Below are 21,000 nucleotides of genomic sequence, written 5' to 3'. Positions count from 1 at the left end.
GACCCCTAGGGGTGGATGTTACTGTTGCTTTTAGCCCCAGGAGGACATCTCCTCCAGCTGGATTATCGACACACGACTGTGTCCTGTTTGCCAAGGGAAGTTATCCCTCTCACCACGATCTGCAGCACAAACGGATCCGGATTTCAGGGTTATTTCCCTTCGTCGGCGTTCGATAGCTGCTGACCTTGGTGAGAGAGACAAAAACCTGGCAAACTTATATCTACTTTTCCAGTGAAATTCTTCACTGATATCGAAAAGGTGAAAACAAGCAATGTTAATTCTCTAAATGAGACACAGTCGTGTGTCGATAAGCCAGCTGGAGGAGATGTCCTCCTGGGGCTAAAAGCAACAGTAACATCCACCCCTAGGGGTCAGCCACACTTAAGTGGCAATATACTACACTTTATCGTGCAGTTACTGTTAATACTTCATTTAGAGAATTAACATTGCTATATATATATATATATATATATATATATAGTGTAGTATATTGCCACTTAAGTGTGGCTGACTCCTAGGGGTGGATGTTACTGTTGCTTTTAGCCCCAGGAGGACATCTCCTCCAGCTGGCTTATCGACACACGACTGTGTCCTGTTTGCCAAGGGAAGTTATCCCTCTCACCATGATCTGTAGCACGAACGGATCCGGATTTCAGGGTTATTTCCCTTCGTCGGCGTTCGATAGTCACTGACCTTGGTGAAAGAGACAAAATCCTGGCTATCTTATATCTACTTTTCCAGTGAAATTCTTCACTGATATCGAAAAGGTGAAAACAAGCAATGTTAATTCTCTAAATGAACTATTAACAGTAACTGCACGATAAAGTGTAGTATATTGCCACTTAAGTGTGGCTGACCCCTAGGGGTGGATGTTACTGTTGCTTTTAGCCCTAGGAGGACATCTCCTCCAGCTGGCTTATCGACACACGACTGTGTCCTGTTTGCCAAGGGAAGTTATCCCTCTCACCATGATCTGTAGCACGAACGGATCCGGATTTCAGGGTTATTTCCCTCCGTCGGCGTTCGATAGCCACTGACCTTGGTGAGAGAGACAAAATCCTGGCAATCTTATATCTACTTTTCCAGTGAAATTCTTCACTGATATCGAAAAGGTGAAAACAAGCAATGTTAATTCTCTAAATGAAGTATTAACAGTAACTGCACGATAAAGTGTAGTATATTGCCACTTAAGTGTGGAAAAGTAGATATAAGATTGCCAGGATTTTGTCTCTCTCACCAAGGTCAGTGGCTATCGAACGCCGACGAAGGGAAATAACCCTGAAATCCGGATCCGTTCGTGTTACAGATCATGGTGAGAGGGATAACTTCCCTTGGCAAACAGGACACAGTCGTGTGTCGATAAGCCAGCTGGAGGAGATGTCCTCCTGGGGCTAAAAGCAACAGTAACATCCACCCCTAGGGGTCAGCCACACTTAAGTAGCAATATACTACACTTTATCGTGCAGTTACTGTTAATACTTCATTTAGAGAATTAACATTGCTTATATATATATATATATATATATATATATATATATATATATATATATACTTGTTACTTTATACGTGTGTGTATATATATATATAAAGATGTATGTAGACATGTATATAAATACATACCTATACATGTATCCATCTATGTACATACAAACACACACAAACGTACGCACGCACGCACACACATATACACACAATGTATGTCTGTGCAATATTGCTAAAGACGACGCTGAAGGTGATTTTGATTGCTTACTACTGCATTCTGATACATTACTGTTAACAATACATACAAAACAGTGTAAATTTATGTTCTAAAGTTAAGTCATGTGAAAAAAACAACATACCTTCGTTTATAAAAATATTTCACACTCTCACTCTTTAAAAAAAATAAGCATTATTCAGCTTGTGCAAAATATTGACTCAATAAATCACATACACATACATATATACATATTATGAACCCACGAGATAATAAAATCCATACCCGCTCATAAGAAGAAGTATTTGTGAAATGTCCCAGTGAAAACCTGAATTAAATAAAAACATAATCGACGTGACAGTTGAGATTTGCGTCAGAGAAGAGAATCTGTGTACAGCTGTGGACATCAGCTGAACAACGGATGTTAGCATAAAGCTAAAGAACTTAAAAAAAACATCCTTGTTGATGTTGAAATTACAAGGAAGGAGCATTGGACTTAGGTTAGAAATCACCTCGCCCTCCAATGGCAAAAAATAGTGAAATAAAACTAAATAACCCCGTGTATACATACATATATACATACATACATACATACATACATACATACATACATACATATATAAATACACTCATAGATACCTATCTACATAATACATAAATACAAATATACATACATACGTTCTTGTATTAATGTATTCATACATGCCTGTATTCAGGTGATTTGTGCGTATTCAAACATTGTAATTGTTATAATAATTTTTTTCAATTGTTATCTTCAAATTCGATGTAAGATATTAATTAGTATCTTACTGGCTTACATCGTCTGTATTTCTGGACAAATTTCTACCCGACTCCGCTACCACCATCAACATTCTCTTCCACTGCTAATTAAGTTATTATCTACTAACTCCCCAAAATGTTGTTTGTGATGCATATAGATGACAGTATATATATATATATATATATATATATATATATATATATATATATATATATATATATATGTTCGTACAAAACTATTCACATAATACATACATACATACATACATACATATATATATATGTATATGTATGTATGTTTGTATGTATGTGCATGGTTTTATACGAATATATATATATATATGCCATCATTTATATATATATATATATATATATATATATATATATACACACACATACATATATATATATATATATATATATATATATATATATATATATATATATATATATATATATATATATATATATATATATAAAACCACACAGACATATGTATATTATTATGTAAAATCACGCGCACAAACATTCACATGTACCCATACACATAAATACAAACATACATTCACACACACACACACACCTAAAGATACATTTGTGTATATAGCTTCATACATGCATGTATGTGTTTATGTATACATACTCTTCCATGCATGTACCCGAGTTTAGATGGATATAGATACCCCTTTCCGATTAAGTTACTCCTTGAGGCGTGTCTGGTCACAGCAGGCAATTTGATAAAACTATAAGACAATGAAACAACCCAACCTGATACAATATCAATACAGTCATAATTTCATATGCTTAATATATGCACTGTTCAGGCATATCGGTTCCCGGAGCGGTCTCTAAGGATATACTCGTTTGTAGACCGTCATTACTTGTATTGCTAGTATTACGAGTCTTCCGGTGTTGATAAAATAAACACTTTATCGTGCAACATTTATTCTATGCAAATTCTCGTGGCCAGTGTAGCGCTATCCAGCACCGTTGAGCGTTGGTGGTGGTGGTGCGTTTATCACTTTGAAAGCAGTATGTAAGGGCATACTACTTTTTAAATGATGAACACACAATGTGTATCTATACTATAAAAGGCAAATTTTCTCTGTGTGTGTGTATGTTTAAAATTCATACATTTACACAATTCCAAATTTCTTCGATTAAACAATCGCAATTAATATTCTAAATACAATAAGTTAGGTCACTGCGTCATTTTTTCACTCCAAAAATTTCCTAATAATGAATAAAATCCGTAAAACTACGGAGGTAAACATTTTCTCCCTAATAAAATCTAATTTCCTCTTTCTAATACAAATCCTTTCAACTCCTACTTTCTCTTATGAAGCTTTACGAAAAATCCAACAACAAATACAAAAAGAAAGGAAGGAGAAAAAGAAAACTATCAAAACTGAAGCAATCACATTTCGATACTGTGATGACAGATACTAAAACTACATACAGAATTACTTTGCCCCTCTAAAATTAACTATTTCTATTCCTCTTACACATCGTTTCAATTGCTACTTTCTCTTACGAACGTTTACGAACGATCCAAGAAAAAAGACAAAGAAACGAAGGGGAGTGAGAGTCAAATAAACAGACACACTGCCAATCATACGTAAATACACACATATATATGTACCTATGGTTACCAATGACCTCATTCTAATTGGCGGGAACTAAACCCTAACAGAGAAATGAAAGATAAAGAGAGTCAAATAAATATTTTCCCCTGTAACACAATGTCATTTCCTCTTTCTATAACAACTTTCACCTTTTATTCCGCACATGAAATGCCACCTATACACTTACATACAAATACACAGATACATGCAAATACCTGTCACTTAGAAGAAGCTGCGATCAGATTCCTACATCCATTTGCGTGATGGCATCAATAATGACGCTGACCCAAGAAACATCGGCAAAATGTGCATTCTCCCCTCAACATATACAGGGGGCCACGATACATGCACGAGGGAACACAAGACGCTATGACTTTCGTTCGGCACTATGGACGCCCTGATTTATTCATCATGTTTACATGTAACCCCAAGTGGGTTGAGGTAACACGGGAACGTCTCCCACACCAGCAGTACTGCCATCGGCATGATCTTATTGCCAGGATTTTCAAGCAGAAGCTGACTAGGCTAATTGATTTCATCAAAAAAGGGCAGGTGTTTGACCCTGTTAAGTGTCACATGTATACTGTGGAGTGGCAGAAGAGAGGGTTGCCAGACTCACACATTTTGGTTTGGTTGGTCACCAAAATAGACCCTACACTTATAGATGAAATCATCAAAGCAGAAATCCCAAACCCCACTGTTGACCGACAGCTGTACGACATTGTCAAGGCACACATGGTGCATGGTCCGTCAAAAATTCTCCTCATGCCACAAAGACCATGTGTGCACTAAACGATATCCAAAGAGTTTCGTGGACGAGACCCAGACCGCTGGCTATGGATATCCACTGTACAGATGAAGGCGGCCTGAGAATGGGGGATTCACTATAACCTTACGGGGTCATCAAGTTGATAATAGATGGGTGGTCCCATACTGTCCATTACTGATGACAATTTTCAACGCTCATATAAATGTGGAGTTCTGTCATTCAGTACTTATGTTAACAAGGGTTCGGACGCTGCCATGTTCGGCCTTCAAAAGGACAATAGCATGGACGAGGTGTCGCAATACTTGGCAGGTCGATATATCAGCAGTGGTGAAGCTTTTTGGCGGATATTCGGGTTTCCGCTTCACCAAAGGAACCCCACCATTATACAACTCGCGGTTCATTTGGAAAACGGCCAGCGGACTTATTTTACTGAACAGACTGCTGCTCAATTGGCGGCCAATCGAAAAGAAACAACTTTGACTGGTTTTTTTAGGCTTTGCCAAATTGACACATTTGCCAAAACACTTTTATACCCTCAGGTTCCCTCCTACTATGCGTGGTTAAAGAACACTTGGGTGCGTAGGAAGTCAGGTCAGGATGTTCAAGGAAATCCCGGTGTCAAGTTTAACAGTTGTCTAGGAAGAGTGTACACTGTGCCTCCCCACCAGCATGAGTGTTTTCACCTTCACCTTCTCCTTCATGACGTTGTCGGCCCACAAAGCTTTCAAGACATAAGAACTGTTGACAGTGAATTATGTGACACTTTCCGCGAAGCCTGCTTCAGGCGCGGACTTTTGGAGGACGATTCACAATGGGCCGCCACTATGGCGGAGGGCGTTTTGTTAAAATCCCCTAAAAGACTAAGATCGCTTTTCGCTATTCTACTCCTATGGTGCGACTTGGGTGATCCCGCCTCTTTATGGCTGACCTACAAAAATTACATGTCTGAAGATTTCCTGCATCAGGTTCACTTGCTGAATCCATCAATCGACGTCGAGTACAGTGACCTCATTTACAACAGAGCGCTGCTTGAAATCGAAGATACTGTTCTCAATATGGGCGGGAGTCCGTTGCCAGTGGATGGACTACCTTCAACAAACAGGGAACGCCCAAACACACTGTCTTCCGATTTGCTGCGTGAGACATGTTATGATGTTGACGAACTTGCCCAGTACATAGCGAACAATGAGCCAAAGCACCTTCCAGAACAGAAGTTCGTTTACAACTCCGTTATTAATTCTGTCCGGAACAAAGCTGGGGGGATTTTCTTCCTCGACGATCCTGCGGGAACTGGCAAAACTTTTGTGACAAAATTAATATTGGCTGATATTAGGCGAACACAAGGCATTGCCTTAGCTGTGGCATCATCTGGAATTGCGGCTACTTTGTTGCCAGGCGGCAGGACAGCTCACTCCACTTTCAAGCTCCCGCTTGACTTAGCGAAGACGGACACACCAATTTGCAACATCAGTAACAGCTCTGATCAGGCAGAAGTGTTCAGACGATGCAAGCTTATCGTTTGGGATGAATGTACAATGGCCCACAGAGGTGCTCTTGAGGCGCTACATAGATCTCTGAGAGACATCAAAGACTCTACAGTTCCCATGGGAGGCATAACACTTCTTCTTTCAGGGGACTTCAGGCAAACACTGCCAGTTATTCCCAAGGGGAATAGAGCTGATACAGTACGCGCGTGTCTTAAGTCATCTGCATTGCTAAGACATTGTTACAATTGTGAGAACAATAAAACAGCTTTTTCAGGGCCACCTCACATTCTATTGTTACCCACTTCTCAGAGTGCTGCAATGCTCTAGGCAAGGCTTTCTGTCCAGTTGCAAATTGATTGGTTGGTTTTCAACTTATAGCAATCTTTCCCTCAATAATCATAATTCAGTAGAATCATCAACAGTACTTTAAAACAATTAAGCCCCGAGCAACGCCGGGCACTTCTACTAGTATACAATATATGCACACACTCACATACACATATGTTCATATATCGACCCATTCATATATATATATATATATGTATGTATATATATATATATATATATATATATATATATATATATATATATATATATATATATATATATATATATATATATATATATATTATATATATATATACATATCGCAGTTTTATAAACATGCATAAGAAATGTTCTACAATTCGAAGAATAGAAACACCCAGCTATATGCACGTTTAGAGTGTGTTTGTGTGTGTGTGTGTGTTTGTGTGTGTGTGTGTGTTTGTGTGTGTGAGTGGTTATGTATGTATATAAGTATGTATGCATTTATGTATACAGTTGCATAATGAAACCACATATTACTGACTGTTCATACGCATTTATACATATTACAGAAATTCAGTACGTTAATATTCAGGCAGAATTTTTAGCACGCCAGGCGAAATGCTTAGCGATATTTCGTCTGTCTTTAAGTTGTAATTTCAAATTCCGCCGAGGTCGACTTTGCCTTTCATCTTTTCGGGGTCGATAAATTCACTCCCAGTTACGTACAGGGGTCGATCTAATCGACTGAGCCCCTGCCAAAATACTTCGGGCCTTGTGCCTAGCGTAGAAAAGAATATATATTGTACATATGCCTGACCATAAGAATCCAGGCAAAAGAAAAGGAAAATGGAAAATTAGAGAATTTAAAATCTAGAGAGAAGAAATAGAGACATAAAAGAAATATTGTGAAACTTTTACAGACATAAAGAAATATTGACAAATATAAGTAGTGACATTTTGTGCGTTTTTACGTTCTTAATTCAAATTCCCTGAGTTTGAATGTCTTTCATCCTTCCGGGATCGATGAGATAACAATTTAGCACTGGGGTCGAAGCAATGGACAAACTCCTTCCCTCAAAATGCTGGTTTCGTGACAAAATTAGAAAGAACTATGATTAGGTATCACACATGATATTTAAGCTTGAAATATGATTGGTGAGTTATCTCTAAATTTATTTTCTTTATAGTATTTTCGAGCGCTGAAATTGTAACTTTTGTTTAACGGATGCATCCAGATTTCTACTGAAGAATATTCTCCCAGTTCTAATGAGAATTTTTCCCATACATATCTTCTATTAATTTGTTGTGTCTGGGGAGAGTCATTCTCTTTTGGTGCCTTGTAATTTAACACACTCACCAGTAATATATCCACTTGTTTCTTTTTTATTTTTCTAAAATTTTTGTTGCGTCTTGTAAACTTTTCATAATTTTGACTCTGTCTGTTACTCACGCTGCGCTCCTTTTTGTTTGTTTGTGTGCATGTGTGTGGATCAGTGTGTGTGTCTGCCTATACAGGCATGCATGTATGCATGTATGCATGTGTGTATGTATGTGGGTGCATATGTATCTATTTATGTGTGTGCATTTGTATGTGCGTATTCTGCATATTCATGTGTTTGCATGTCCTTGTTTGTGTGTTTTTATGTATGTATGCACGTGTGTGTGTGTTTGAATATGTCTGTGTGTACCTCTGTCTCCTTGTGTGTGCATGTCTGAGCGTGTGTTCGTGTGTGTGTTTTGCAACCATATAACGTGTTTGTATGTATGGATGTGTATCTCCATATGCGTGGACGTGTGTCTCTATATGTGTCCTTGTGTGAAGTAAAGTGCGTGTGTGTATATATATATGGTCATGTGTTTCAGTCTTCATTTGCGTATGTGTACTTATCTGTTCATATAACCTGTGTAACTATCCGTCTGTATAAATAAAGAAGTAGTTTTACGAGAGAATGTACTCGCCTCACCTATTACGTCGTACTTAAACGACCTGCTATAGTAGTCAGCCAGGAGAGGTTGTTGCCACTCCCATTAAAAGCAGCAAAGAAACTACAAACAATAAAACTCAAAACCGTAAAAATCAGTGACGACGACGACGACGACGACGACGACGGCGACTACAACAATGACAACACTAATACCAGTGTGAACTGCAACAACTCCAACAACAAGACCGGTTACGAAACAGCAGCAACAATAATAGTATAATCAGAAGCAATAAAGCTATCAACAATGGCGCTGATAGCTTAAGCAGCAAGAACAATAACAACAACTGTAACGTAGACATCAACAGCAGCGGCGCAGTTGAGACAACAACAACAACATCAATAACGTTGAAAATCCATAAAGAAGTTTTTAAAAATCATGCTTCGTGACCGTTACAAAGCAGGGGATCGTCCTTTTACTTGAAAGGTGAGTGCCATTAAAAAGTATAGGAGCAATATCGTTCACCCTGGGGTCATGTCACTCCCAAAAGGGAGAATGATGTGTACTAAGAAAATAACAACAATCTATAAGAGCAACAATCGCGCAGAAACAATGCTACGATTCTCTTCCTCAATCGAAGTAGAAAAGAAATAGTTGGAAGATGTGTAGCGTTCTGTAGTGTATATATCTCAAGGAATGCAACAGGGGACCGTGGTGGACAACCGTAGCAATAAAGAGGATGTGTGTAGGAGGGATACAACGATCTGCACCTTAGTTCGCGATGCTACCCTTAGATATGGGACATGTGACGAAAGTGAGGGTCGCAAACGTACCTCCTCATCTCATAGGTACCATCACAGGGAAGAAATAAGCATGAAATCAAACCCCAACAAAATAGAAAACTTATGGAATTCCAAGGTTTGGTTGTTCCAGAAGACGTGAATTGTATACCGAACTTTTTTTTCTATTTCGGAGATTGCAGGGCAGGTGCGGGTGGTGATTAAGGGTGGGAAACCCAGATGTTATATTTGTGGCAAAATAGAACACCCGAAAGGCTGCTTTACAATGGTGTAATTGAAAGCAATGACTCGCTCTTCATCGCTGCTCACAACTCAAAGCGGGCGGTAGCGGCACCCACCACAACAACTATGAACACAAGAGCTACAAAGCATACTTCCACTCAGGGAAAAGCGATACGGAAGATATCAAATGAAAGATCTTAGAAGACTCATAGAAAGGCCTCGAAAAAGTTTTCTGAGACATGACCGACATGTAGGTGATCTTGGATATGAACAGCAGGGAAAGAAACAGTGGGGCTCTGATATCTTCAAGCGTCTAAAGACCTTCCTAGAAATATCTCACTCCTTAGTGTTAGTAGATGAATAGATTGTGACAGTGAACGTATACAGATATTATGTGGGATTAGGAGAATTAGGCGCATTTCCTTTTTCAGTTAATTCCACACGTCTTATGCTTCAGTATTCTTCATAAACTGAGTGTGTAAATGTTTTTCCATACAAATTTGCTTCCGTGTTTCAAGTACTTCAGCTTTTGTTTCACCTCTTAGAATGTTTGCATTGCATACTGCTCTTAGCAGTTCTTCAGTACTTTCCTTAACATACTGATTGAAACTTTTCACTACCATGCTCACATAATCCGTCACACTGATCAAACTCCTTTCTCCGTATTTACATTTTCTGAACAGTTTGTCTACATCTGCCATTTTCATACACAGCCTTCTACATCGTTATGATTATCCGAGCTTTCCGATCTTATCAATATCTTGTAGTTCCTCTTTGTTCCAATTCCCAGAACCTGCCACATATTTCACAACTGATACAGCCCTTTAATTCATTACCTTTACAATGTTCCTAGAATTTAACTTAAATTTCAGTTTAATCTTGATCCTCCTGAAGTACTCCTTCGAAACGGTTTCCTTCATATCTTTCTTTTTGTTGGTATTTGATTCCAAAATTCCCAAATATTTTTATCGCTGACTTCTTCTAAACTTTGACTGAAGTCTTTGACTCTGCTTTATCCACCCCCACCCTTTCAATATCAAATAATACATTTATTCATACCAAATTCCATTCCTATGTCAAAATTGAAAAAAATCCTGTGTTCACAAATGGGTCAAGCTGATCATTTTTCCTACAAAGCTCTTAATTGTTCATATATTGTATTTGGTTAACCTTTTCCACTTATTTTCCCGAACTATATCCGGCTTTACCATGTCTCAAAACCATTGATTGAAGTTCTAGTATCAGAACAATCACGAGTGGTGAGAGATTATCCCCCTCAAATAATCCTGTTTTGATGTTCACCGTACTTAATGGCCTACCTGCAGATGTTAACTCCGGTTTCCAGGCTGTCATATTTCTTTTTAGCCGTCTTTGTACACTTTCTACCACTCCAAAAAAACACATATATTTCCCTATCCAACTATGAGGCATCATATCATAGGCCGTTTTATAATCAAGGCAGGCCACTCCTAGTCTCGTTAATCTCCTTTTGCAGTTCCTTAATATCATCTTGTCTATTAACATCTGATCTTTTGTCCCACTTGACATTCGTTTACAACCCTTCCGCTCATCAGATACAAATCTTTCATAATCTAAACATGTGTACATTTCGTCAGTTATTACTCCTGTCACCATTTCCCACATGATTGGTAAATATGCTATGGGTCGGTAGTCTGACACTTCATTGTACTTTGATACTTCCTTCAAGACTAAAATGGTTTTCCCATGTGCCAATCACAATAGAACACCGCCCACTCATTCATTATAATGATGCCAGCAGTTGGTGGACCTTCCTTCATTATCATTGTCGGACACTCAACAAGTGCATGATCGACTGGTAGAGGGCTGGATACGTCTGGTGATATTCTAGGTAGCAGGCAGAGAATTTGGGGGTTTCCTTCACCAAGAACTACAGCCCTGTCAAGGAGACCGAGCTGTGGAAAGACGTGCCTCACAAATGGTGCCAACACACGTCCACCATCAAGAAATTGTTTCAGCTGTCACAACCTCAGGGAGTGTCTGCGTATCGGCAGCCACAGCATGCCTAGGGCCCCACGCAGAGGCTAATCCATTCGGTACCTGTCAGACAGCTGGAAGCTTCTAAGTGGGCTTTCGACTCTTCACACACCTCTTACAATGTACTAGCCCTATACAGACCTTCCTTCCGTCAAATTCTAGTCTAGTCTCTTACAAGTACTAAAGCGCGAGATTGACGTCTGAAAAAATTTGGCTTCCCAGCCCCTGTTAGGGCATAAATAGTTACCATTCTGAAGGCGCTACCCCCGCTGTTATTCACGTGTGGTACCACAACGACGACCACCACCACCAAGGAATCGGGATAATATGGAGCAGTTTGGTCGAAAGAATAGTTAGGTCGTTGTTGTTGGTTTGGAGCGCAGGAAAGTTGGGAAGAGATTGCGTTTCCGTGGGAGCAGGGAGCAAGCATTTCAGCTGCCGATGTTATTGTGTAGTGGTTGTCAGTGTTGATGGGGTTGCTGTGATCGTGGCGTTGTCAACAGAGGTCACACACATACACATACACATGTACTCGCACATATATGTATAATACGTGTGAGATAGTGTGAGATAGTGTGTATAAGTGCGCGTGTGTGTGTGTGTGTGTGAGTGTGTGTGTGCGATTGATGTTCAGTTTACCTTCGATTTTATCACTCAATAACTCTGTTCTCCCCATTGAATTATCATTGAATTTAGTTTTGTAAGTTTCAATATGAAACTGAAAATGAAATCAAAGATAAATTCATCTCATGAAACAGGGGACAATCTTTGTCCTTCGAAGAATGTCCAATGGGAAATAAATGACATTGAAGTTTCTGATTTTTTGTATTTTCTGTTTTTACAGATTAATCCACGTCTGAAAATATGTTCCAACAATTTAAATTGACTTTCGTGTTGGTACTCTTTATGAGATTATGTTTGGAGTCTCATGCTGCTTCAGACGTTTGCAGCATATGTAGCTGTGCGAATTCTCAGACATACATATATTGTTCATCTCGGGGACTGACTTCGATCCCGCAACCCATTCCATTGAATGTTGAATATTTGTAAGTATTAGACACTTTCTACGTATTTTCCACATTCCAAGTTTTAAATTCTCGTTTTTATTATTATTATTATTGTTATTATTATTATTATTATTATTATTATTATTATTATTATTATTATTATTATTATCATTATTATTATTATTATCGTTGTTGTTGTTGTTGTTGTTGTTGTTGTTGTTATTACTATTATTGTTGTTATTAGTATTATTATTATTAATTTATTGTCAGTATTTTGATTCAAGTTTTTGGTTTTTTATGTTTATTTGTGTTTCACCCCCACTGGATTCCTAAACACTCTCCACAAACTCAGCCTTCGCAACAAAGGAACCAACGCCTAAACATATAAACGAGAACCAAGTTTGATTATGAAAGTGTCTGAGAGATTGAATCTGACCACCAAGCAGATGCTGCAGGACATTGGGGTGACCCAGCTTCTGAAGTCGGAAACGAGCAGACAAGCAGCGATGACCTATCCCGTCAAACGCTATGGGCTGATTGAAATTGACCAGAGATCCTGCCAAAACCACATCTATTCTCGGTTCCTTTCCATCATGTTTGCCATATAGAAATATAACTCTGAAGGTAGATTATCCAAACCTGGTGATATATGCCCCTCACAGCAGATCAGCACTTCTGCCACTTCATCTGCTGATACTAGTTTCTCACCACACTCAGCCTCCCAGTCCAATAGTAGCGGCAAGGCATCGAAGTAGCCCTTAAAGCCCGCTGTCTCAAGTATATCGCTCCTCGAAAACAGTTTGACGACGTGGTGCGGAAACACATCACACATTTGTTTGGAATCGGAGTGCACATGACGGCTGACTGAATTCTTGCTATAATGGTATGCTGTGCCTTCACTACACGGGCAAACAAAACGGTTTTTGAACTTGCATGTTTCAGAGGACGCAATGTAGTTCGGATAATGTAACCTTTATGTTTCGCGTCGAAGATAGGGTCGAGATCCATTATCACCGTTAGCACGCTGAGCGCTATCCTTCTCCTCTCCTATATGCCTCTTCTAAACTACTAACTAGTTTGTTTTCTATTTAAGCAATTGCGGAGTGGGGGAACAAACGCAGTCACACAAATACCTACATGGATACATACACGTATATACACGCACACACACAAACACACACACACATACACACACACACACACACACACACACACAAATATATATATATATATATATATATATATATATATATATATATATATATATATATATATATATATATATATATACAACGGGCTTCTTTTCAGTGTTCGTCTACCAAATTCACTCACAAGGCTTTGGTAGGCCCGAGGCTGTAGTAGAAGACACTCGTCTAAGATGCCACGCAGTGGGACTGAACCCGTAACCATGTGCTCTGGAATCAAGCTTCTTACCATATAGCAACGCCTGCACCTGTAGTTTTCTATAACAATTACTATTAAAACTAACAGATATCAATAACTTTTCTCTTTAGTGAAACACCATTTGCTTTTGATGATATCTCTCATCAAATCTTGCTTGACTCGTATATTAATCTGATCCCTGGAACCTTTTCACACCGGAAAGGAAGTGTTCATCTTCCAGCAAAAGGATCCTTATTATTAGTCTTTTCTATGTTGACTATAAAGGTACCCTGTTTGTGTTTTAAGTAGCCAACGATCCCAGAAAGTGAACGATTTAAACTACACCTATCTACTGAGGGCATGCTAATAAGGAGACTGGTCATTCTCTGGATACATGAGCCTCGAGGTGTGTCAGCAGCTGCTGGGGAAGGAAATAACTTCTGACTACAAACAAAACAATGCAGCCTTTTTCTCTCAGTCATTATGTGCAATACCGTCCCGTTTTCGAGATGAATGAGGTCCAGGACTCATTTGAAAATTTCGGTCCTGCACCCCATGGCAGCTTTTGTCACCTCTATTGGGACGGTAGACGGTATCTGACCCTTGCTTCCTTACCCTTCCCAAAAGCCGGCACATGTCAAATCCCTGATGAAATCTTGGAAATGCGGACTTTTCCCAAACGGGATGGATACATAATGACCCTGCTGGATTTGTAAGGGGTCATTGCATGTTTCCTAGCGAGGGTTTCTGATTTAAAAAGCAACGAAATCGTGCCGCGTTGTCTGCCTCTCGTTACGTACTCGGTATCATCCATCGGTACAGCTTTAATATCTGCTTGAGCTATTGTTGCTATTTTCTTTGTCTCTGCTGAGATGCATCTGAAATGAACCGTTTTCTCTCCACTGCTGCAATTGCCTCTTTTGGTATGGATAAGTTGGCCAGGGTTTGCTCATGCAGGATGACGTTCCAGGCATGGGCCACCTTTTAACCTTTGTTCGTGGTGTATATACTGAATGTGTCCTTGTTGTTGGTAGTGGTAATATTGGTACTGTTGTTCTCGTTGGTGTTGTTGCTGATGGCTTTTGTCCTTTCTATTGTTGTTGCTACTGCTGTTGTTGCTGTTTGTTGTGGTGAGGGGATTGTAGGCACTTGTTTTGTTGTTGCCATTGCTGCTATCAATTTCTTCTCCACCATTGTTAATTTTACTATCCCTGCGTCTCCTGCTGGTATTGTTGCCGATTTTTTCCTACTGCTAATACCTGCCATTGTGTTTACTGCAGCCTTTATTGATTCCACCACCACTACCATCAATACTACTTCACCACAAAACTTTTAATCACCATCATTATCAGAATGATCAACCTCATCATCACTCTCATCATCAACATCATAGCACCATCGTCATCAACACTCCCACAATATATTCTGCCTCACACACACACCCAACATTATCGAAAATATAGCAATCTACTTGTCATCTTTACCATCTCCCAATTCTTTAGTCATAATGTTTAATATTCTCTCACACATTTGTTCCATAAATGTTCTTAACTCAATTTTATGTTCCAGGGATTTAACTACAAACAATATCGAAGAAATCAAAGCCGAAACCTTCCAAAATCTCTCCAGTTTAAAAACTCTGTATGTTGAATCAATCTCCTTTTATATTATTTCATTGACGATGTCTTTCTAAATTTGTAATGTCTTCCCATACTTTAATTTAAACTCCGACACTGGTCTTTCTACAGTTGCTTTTTATTGCTTGTGAATGTCTGAATGTTTATCTGGGCTCATTTCTGAAATATAGGATATATGGAAGCGTGATACTTGAGGGGAAACATCTTGTGTATGCATGTATATGTGTATGTGTATGAATGAGTGCATTATCTTGTGTATATATTACGTACAGTGTTTACGTCTACATAGACGCTAAATAACATACTTGAATAAGCTTTGTAGTTGTATATTTAACCCCAGATGATTCATACGCTAATATTTAAACAAATTCTTTACATGTTGTTGTTTTCTTCTTCTTCTTCTTCTTCTTCTTCTTCTTCTTCTTCTTCTTCTTCTTCTTCTTCTTCTTCTTCTTCTTCTTCTTCTTCTTCTTCTTCTTCTTCTTCTTCTCCTACTTCTTCATCAACCTTTTCTACATATTTTTCAACATCTTTTTTCCCTGCTTGTAGTTCTATCCCATTTTTTCTCCGTTTATTTCTTCTTCTCCTCATTGTTGTTTTTCTTTGTTCTTCTTCTCCTCCTATTCCTCCTCTCATCTTCCCTTTCCTTCTTTTTCTTCATAAGCTTGTCCTTCATTGTTAAATCTCTGAACGAGTTATTAATAGTAACTGCACGATAAAGTGAAGTATATTTGCCACTTAAACGTGGCTGACCCCTAAGGGTGGATGTTACTGTTGCTTTTAGGGAAATAACCCTGAAACTCGGGTCCGTGCGTATCGCAGATCAAGATGGGAAGGATGACTTCCCTTTGCAAATCCCGACAGGGCACAGAAAGTGTGTCAATAGAAAGCTGGAGGAGATGTTCTCCTGGGGCTAAAAGCAACAGTAACATCCACCCTTAGGGGTCAGCCACGTTTAAGTGGCAAATATACTTCACCTTGTCCTTCATGTTCTCCCTCTTCATTTCCTGTTGATTTAATTGTTGTTTTTACGGACATTTTACATCCCCTTCGTTATATACTTCTCCTTCTTCGTCATCTCCTTGGGAGAGGGGTCTTACAAGTAGCCCAGAAGATGGAAGAGCATTGTAGAAAATGAAAGAGAGTATATTTTAGATTAAAAAAGAACTCAATGTGTATCTGATTTCTTATGTGTTAGTATATATGTGTGTGTGATTGTTCAAGCTGCACATTTTATATATGTGTATACACATTTTTATGTTTTGTGTATGGGTGGTTCAATACTACTGAGTGTATCAACATGTATTCAGGTCTGTATAAAATTTATTGCGTTTAGCTCTGGATCAACGTTGAATTCCACACATTAATCTTGTAATTGTATTTTAAAGCAACTTTACGCATATATAAATATCTCCAACCTTTCAACTCTTAATCATTCACTTTATTTCTCTGAAAATATTTCCAGCTACACAACTTCTTCACTATCACCATCGTCTAAATCATCATTGCCATAACTTCTCACATCAACATCATTATCATAAACACCACTACCACAAACACCATCGCCACCACCACCACCACCACCACCACCACAACTATCAGCATCATCATCAACATGAACATTAACACCAACATCCTCGTACTCCGAATTATCATCATATCCATCACTAACATCACAAACATTGCAAACTAACACCACGACAATCACCACCACCACCACCACCAGCATCAACATTCGCATCCTCCTCCTCCCCATCATCATTATCATCATCCTCATCATCATCATCTACACCGTTTACTTTCCTAAACGTTTAAGCATTATATTTTGTATTTCATTACGAACCTCTACACATATTTCCACGGCTCACTTTTTGTTATAGGGAGTTGTATGAAAATGATATCACTGAATTAGAAGTTGGATCTTTTCAAAATCTCCACAGCGGAGCTGGCAGAAACGTTGGCACGCCGGGCGAAATTCTTATTGGTATTTCGTCTGTCGTTACGTTCTGAGTTCAAATTCCGCCGAGCTCGACTTTGCCTTTCATCCTTTCGGGGCCGATAAATTAAGTACCAGTTACGCACTGGGGTCGATGTAATCGACTTAATCCTTTTGTAGGCGTAGGAGTGGCTGTGTGGTAAGTAGCTTGCTTACCAACCACATGGTCCCGGGTTCAGTCCCACTGCGTGGTATCTTGGGCAAGTGTCTTCTACTATAGCCTCGGGCTGACCAAAGAATTGTGAGTGGATTTGGTTGACGGAAACTGAAAGAATCCCGTCGTATATATGTATATATATATATATGTATGTATGTATGTATGTATGTGTTTGTGTGTCTGTGTTTGTCCCCCCAACATCGCTTGACAACCGATGCTGGTGTGTTTATGTCCCCGTAACTTAGCAGTTCGGCAAAAGAGACGATAGAATAAGTACTAGGCTTCTAAAGAATAAGTCCTGGGGTCGATTTGCTCGACTAAAGGCGGTGCTCCAGCATGGCCGCAGTCAAAAGACTGAAACAAGTAAACGAGTAAAAGAGTAAAAGAGTTTAACGACTCTGTAAGTTGCATTAGTTTTTTGATTCTCTTTTATTGACAATATAATTCTAAACATTCAACGTCTTTCTATGCTTGCTTTTTTTATCTGAAACTCCTTGACACACTATATACACTCAGTCGCCTTCCACAGGAATATGCAATTCTTTGTGAATGTCTGAGAAGGTGTGTGGAGACGTGTGTGTGCGTATGTGTGTGTGTTTGTGTATGTGTGTGTGTGTGCGAATATCAGTGTATGTGTTTATGTATGAGTGTCTGATAATCAATGTATGTGATTCTGTGTATATATGTACATAAGTCTGTCTTTCAGTATGAGTGAACGTACACGAGTTTACGACTTCACTTGTATATCCTTTTGTATACTATTTAGTATGTTTACTTCTCGATCAACGCTGATTACCATTCATGGCTCTCCGTTCTAATTAAACAAATTCTTTACATGTTGTTGTTTTTGTTTTCTTCTTCTTCTTCTTCTTTTTCTTCTTCTTCTTCTTCTTCTTCTTCTTCTTTTTCTTCTTCTTCTTCTTCTTCTTCTTCTTCTTCTTCTACTACTTCTTTTTCTTCTTCTTCTTCTTCTTTTTCTTCTTCTTCTTCTTCTTCTTCTTCTTTTTCTTCTTTTTCTTCTTCTTCTTCTTCTTCTTCTTCTTCTTCTTCTTTTTCTTCTTCTTCTTCTTCTTCTTCTTCTTCTTCTTCTTCTTCTTCTTCTTCTTAATCTTATTCACATGCACAATCTACAACGCCAACATCATCATCAATATCATATACTTCATCACAACAAAACCTGCGAATTCTCATCAACTTTACAATGATCAAATTTAACATCATCCCATCATCAGCATCATAACATGACCATCAACTCTCCCACAATAATTTCTTCTCCTCTGCCACATTATCATATTCTTCACTGACCCTATCCCACCCAACATTGACTACAACATCATCATGAGGTTCATCATGATGGTAATCTACTTTTCATCTCTTCCATCATCCAATTCTTAGCACACAAATGTGTTCCATAAATGTTTTTAACTCACTGTAATGTTCCAGGAAATTGAACTATAACAAAATTAAGAAAATCAAAGCAGGAACCTTCGGAAATCTTTCCAGTTTAGCAACACTGTAAGTTAAATCGACCTACGTTTCTATTATTTCTTTGACCATATATTTCTATATCTGGAATGTCTTTGTACAAATGCATTTTATAGATTGTGAATATATGTGAATGTGATTGTGGGCCCATTTCTGAGTTGTGAGATCGTGATACTTGAGGGGAAACATTTAGTGCATGCTTGTATATATTTCTCTGTGTGGATGAATGGATGTGAGCGTACGTGTGTATATTACATACGGTGTTTAACTGTAGATCTATCTAAATAACATCCCTGAATAACCCTTGTGGATGTATATTTCGCACATCTGATTATCAGTTATTCTGCACTCGTCGAAATCATTTGAATGGGAAAAAAATTTGAATTTTTTAGTGGAGATCAGAACAGTACTGGAGGAGTATTTTTCGTTGCGGACAAGTGAAGTTTCGGATAGGGGCCTCAGAGGTCTGCCAGATAGATGGAAGAGCATTGTAGAAAATGAAGGAGAGTATATTTTAGATTAGAAGAGAACTTTGTTTATACTATTTATGAAAATTAAGTAGTATAAAAACTGCATTATATTTGGGATGACAGTAAGCATATTGTATGACAATGCTATCTAGAAAATTGAAGGAAGAATTTTCCAGAAATTTTCTAGTTTAACAGAATAGTGATTTGGATCATTCTTGATAGTATTTCATTGCCGTCGTATTTATAATTTTTAATTGCCACCCCATTCTATTGCGCTCTTTATCTTTGTCTCTATCTACATCCTCAAACCACCTCCACAGCTGTAAGTGAACGATTTTGAATGTTCGTCGATGTGAGTATGCTTGTGTGTTTTAGGGAGTCTTTATGTATGTGCGTGTTAGTACATAAGCGTGTGGGATTGCTGAAGCAGCACATTTCATGTATGTGTATATATATATATGTGTTTATGGTTTGGTTATGGCTTGTTTAATACTAGTGTATCAACTTGTATTGAAGTCTGTACATTTACCGCCTTTAGATGAACGATGAATGTCGCCCCTCAATCTTCTAATTGTATAGTTAAAGCAACTTTACTCATATATAAATATATCTAACCTTCCAACTTTTAACGATTTACTTTCTTTATTTCTGTGAAAATATTTCCAGCTACATAATTGCTTCACCATCGCCATCATCAAAATCATCATTACCATAGCCTTCCTCATCGACATCATTATCTTAAACACCACCCCCACAAACACCATCATCATCACTATCATCATCATCTTCTTCATCATCATCACTACCACCACCTAGCATCCTGATCAACTTGAACACTAAATTAAAACCGTCCTCGCCCTCCAAATTGTCATACCATCACCACCATCACAAACATCACCACCAACACCACCACAACCAATGGAATCATGATCATCATCGTCTACTCCGTTATCATCGCCGTATACTTTCCTAATTTTTGAGGCATTATATTTGTATATACATTACGAACCTCTATACGTTTGTTCACGATTCACATCTTTGTTACAGAGAGTTGTATAGAAATGCAATAGATGAACTAGAAGTTGGATCTTTTCAAAATCTTCCCAGTTTAAGGACTCTGTAAGTTGCATTAGTTTTTTGATTCTCTTCTTTTGACAATATAATTCTAAACATTTAATTCCTTCCATGCTTTCCTTTTTCTCTCTCAATCTCCTTGACGCATTACATATACTCAGTCG

General features: G+C 38.4%; 1 protein-coding gene across 2 annotated transcripts in view; it reads left to right on the top strand.

Annotated features, from left to right (window-relative positions):
* Nucleotides 1–21,000, top strand: part of LOC106881167 (uncharacterized) — a 106,982-nt gene that overhangs the window by 3,776 nt on the left and 82,206 nt on the right. For both annotated transcript variants that reach the window (XR_016239249.1, XM_089346520.1), the window contains exons 2-5: nt 12,472–12,673; nt 15,587–15,658; nt 19,251–19,322; nt 20,810–20,881. Coding sequence is in view for 1 of the 2 variants with exons in the window: in XM_089346520.1 (XP_089202646.1) it covers nt 12,492–12,673; nt 15,587–15,658; nt 19,251–19,322; nt 20,810–20,881 (398 nt within the window). In the remaining variant the exon portion in view is untranslated. The remainder of the gene's footprint in view (nt 1–12,471; nt 12,674–15,586; nt 15,659–19,250; nt 19,323–20,809; nt 20,882–21,000) is intronic.

The sequence above is a fragment of the Octopus bimaculoides genome, chromosome 30 (genome assembly GCF_046866305.1).
Source record: "Octopus bimaculoides isolate indiv1 chromosome 30, ASM4686630v1, whole genome shotgun sequence".
Taxonomy (NCBI): Eukaryota; Metazoa; Mollusca; class Cephalopoda; order Octopoda; family Octopodidae; genus Octopus; species Octopus bimaculoides.
Note: the sequence above shows the minus strand (reverse complement) of the source record. Positions and strands in the feature narration are given on the sequence as shown.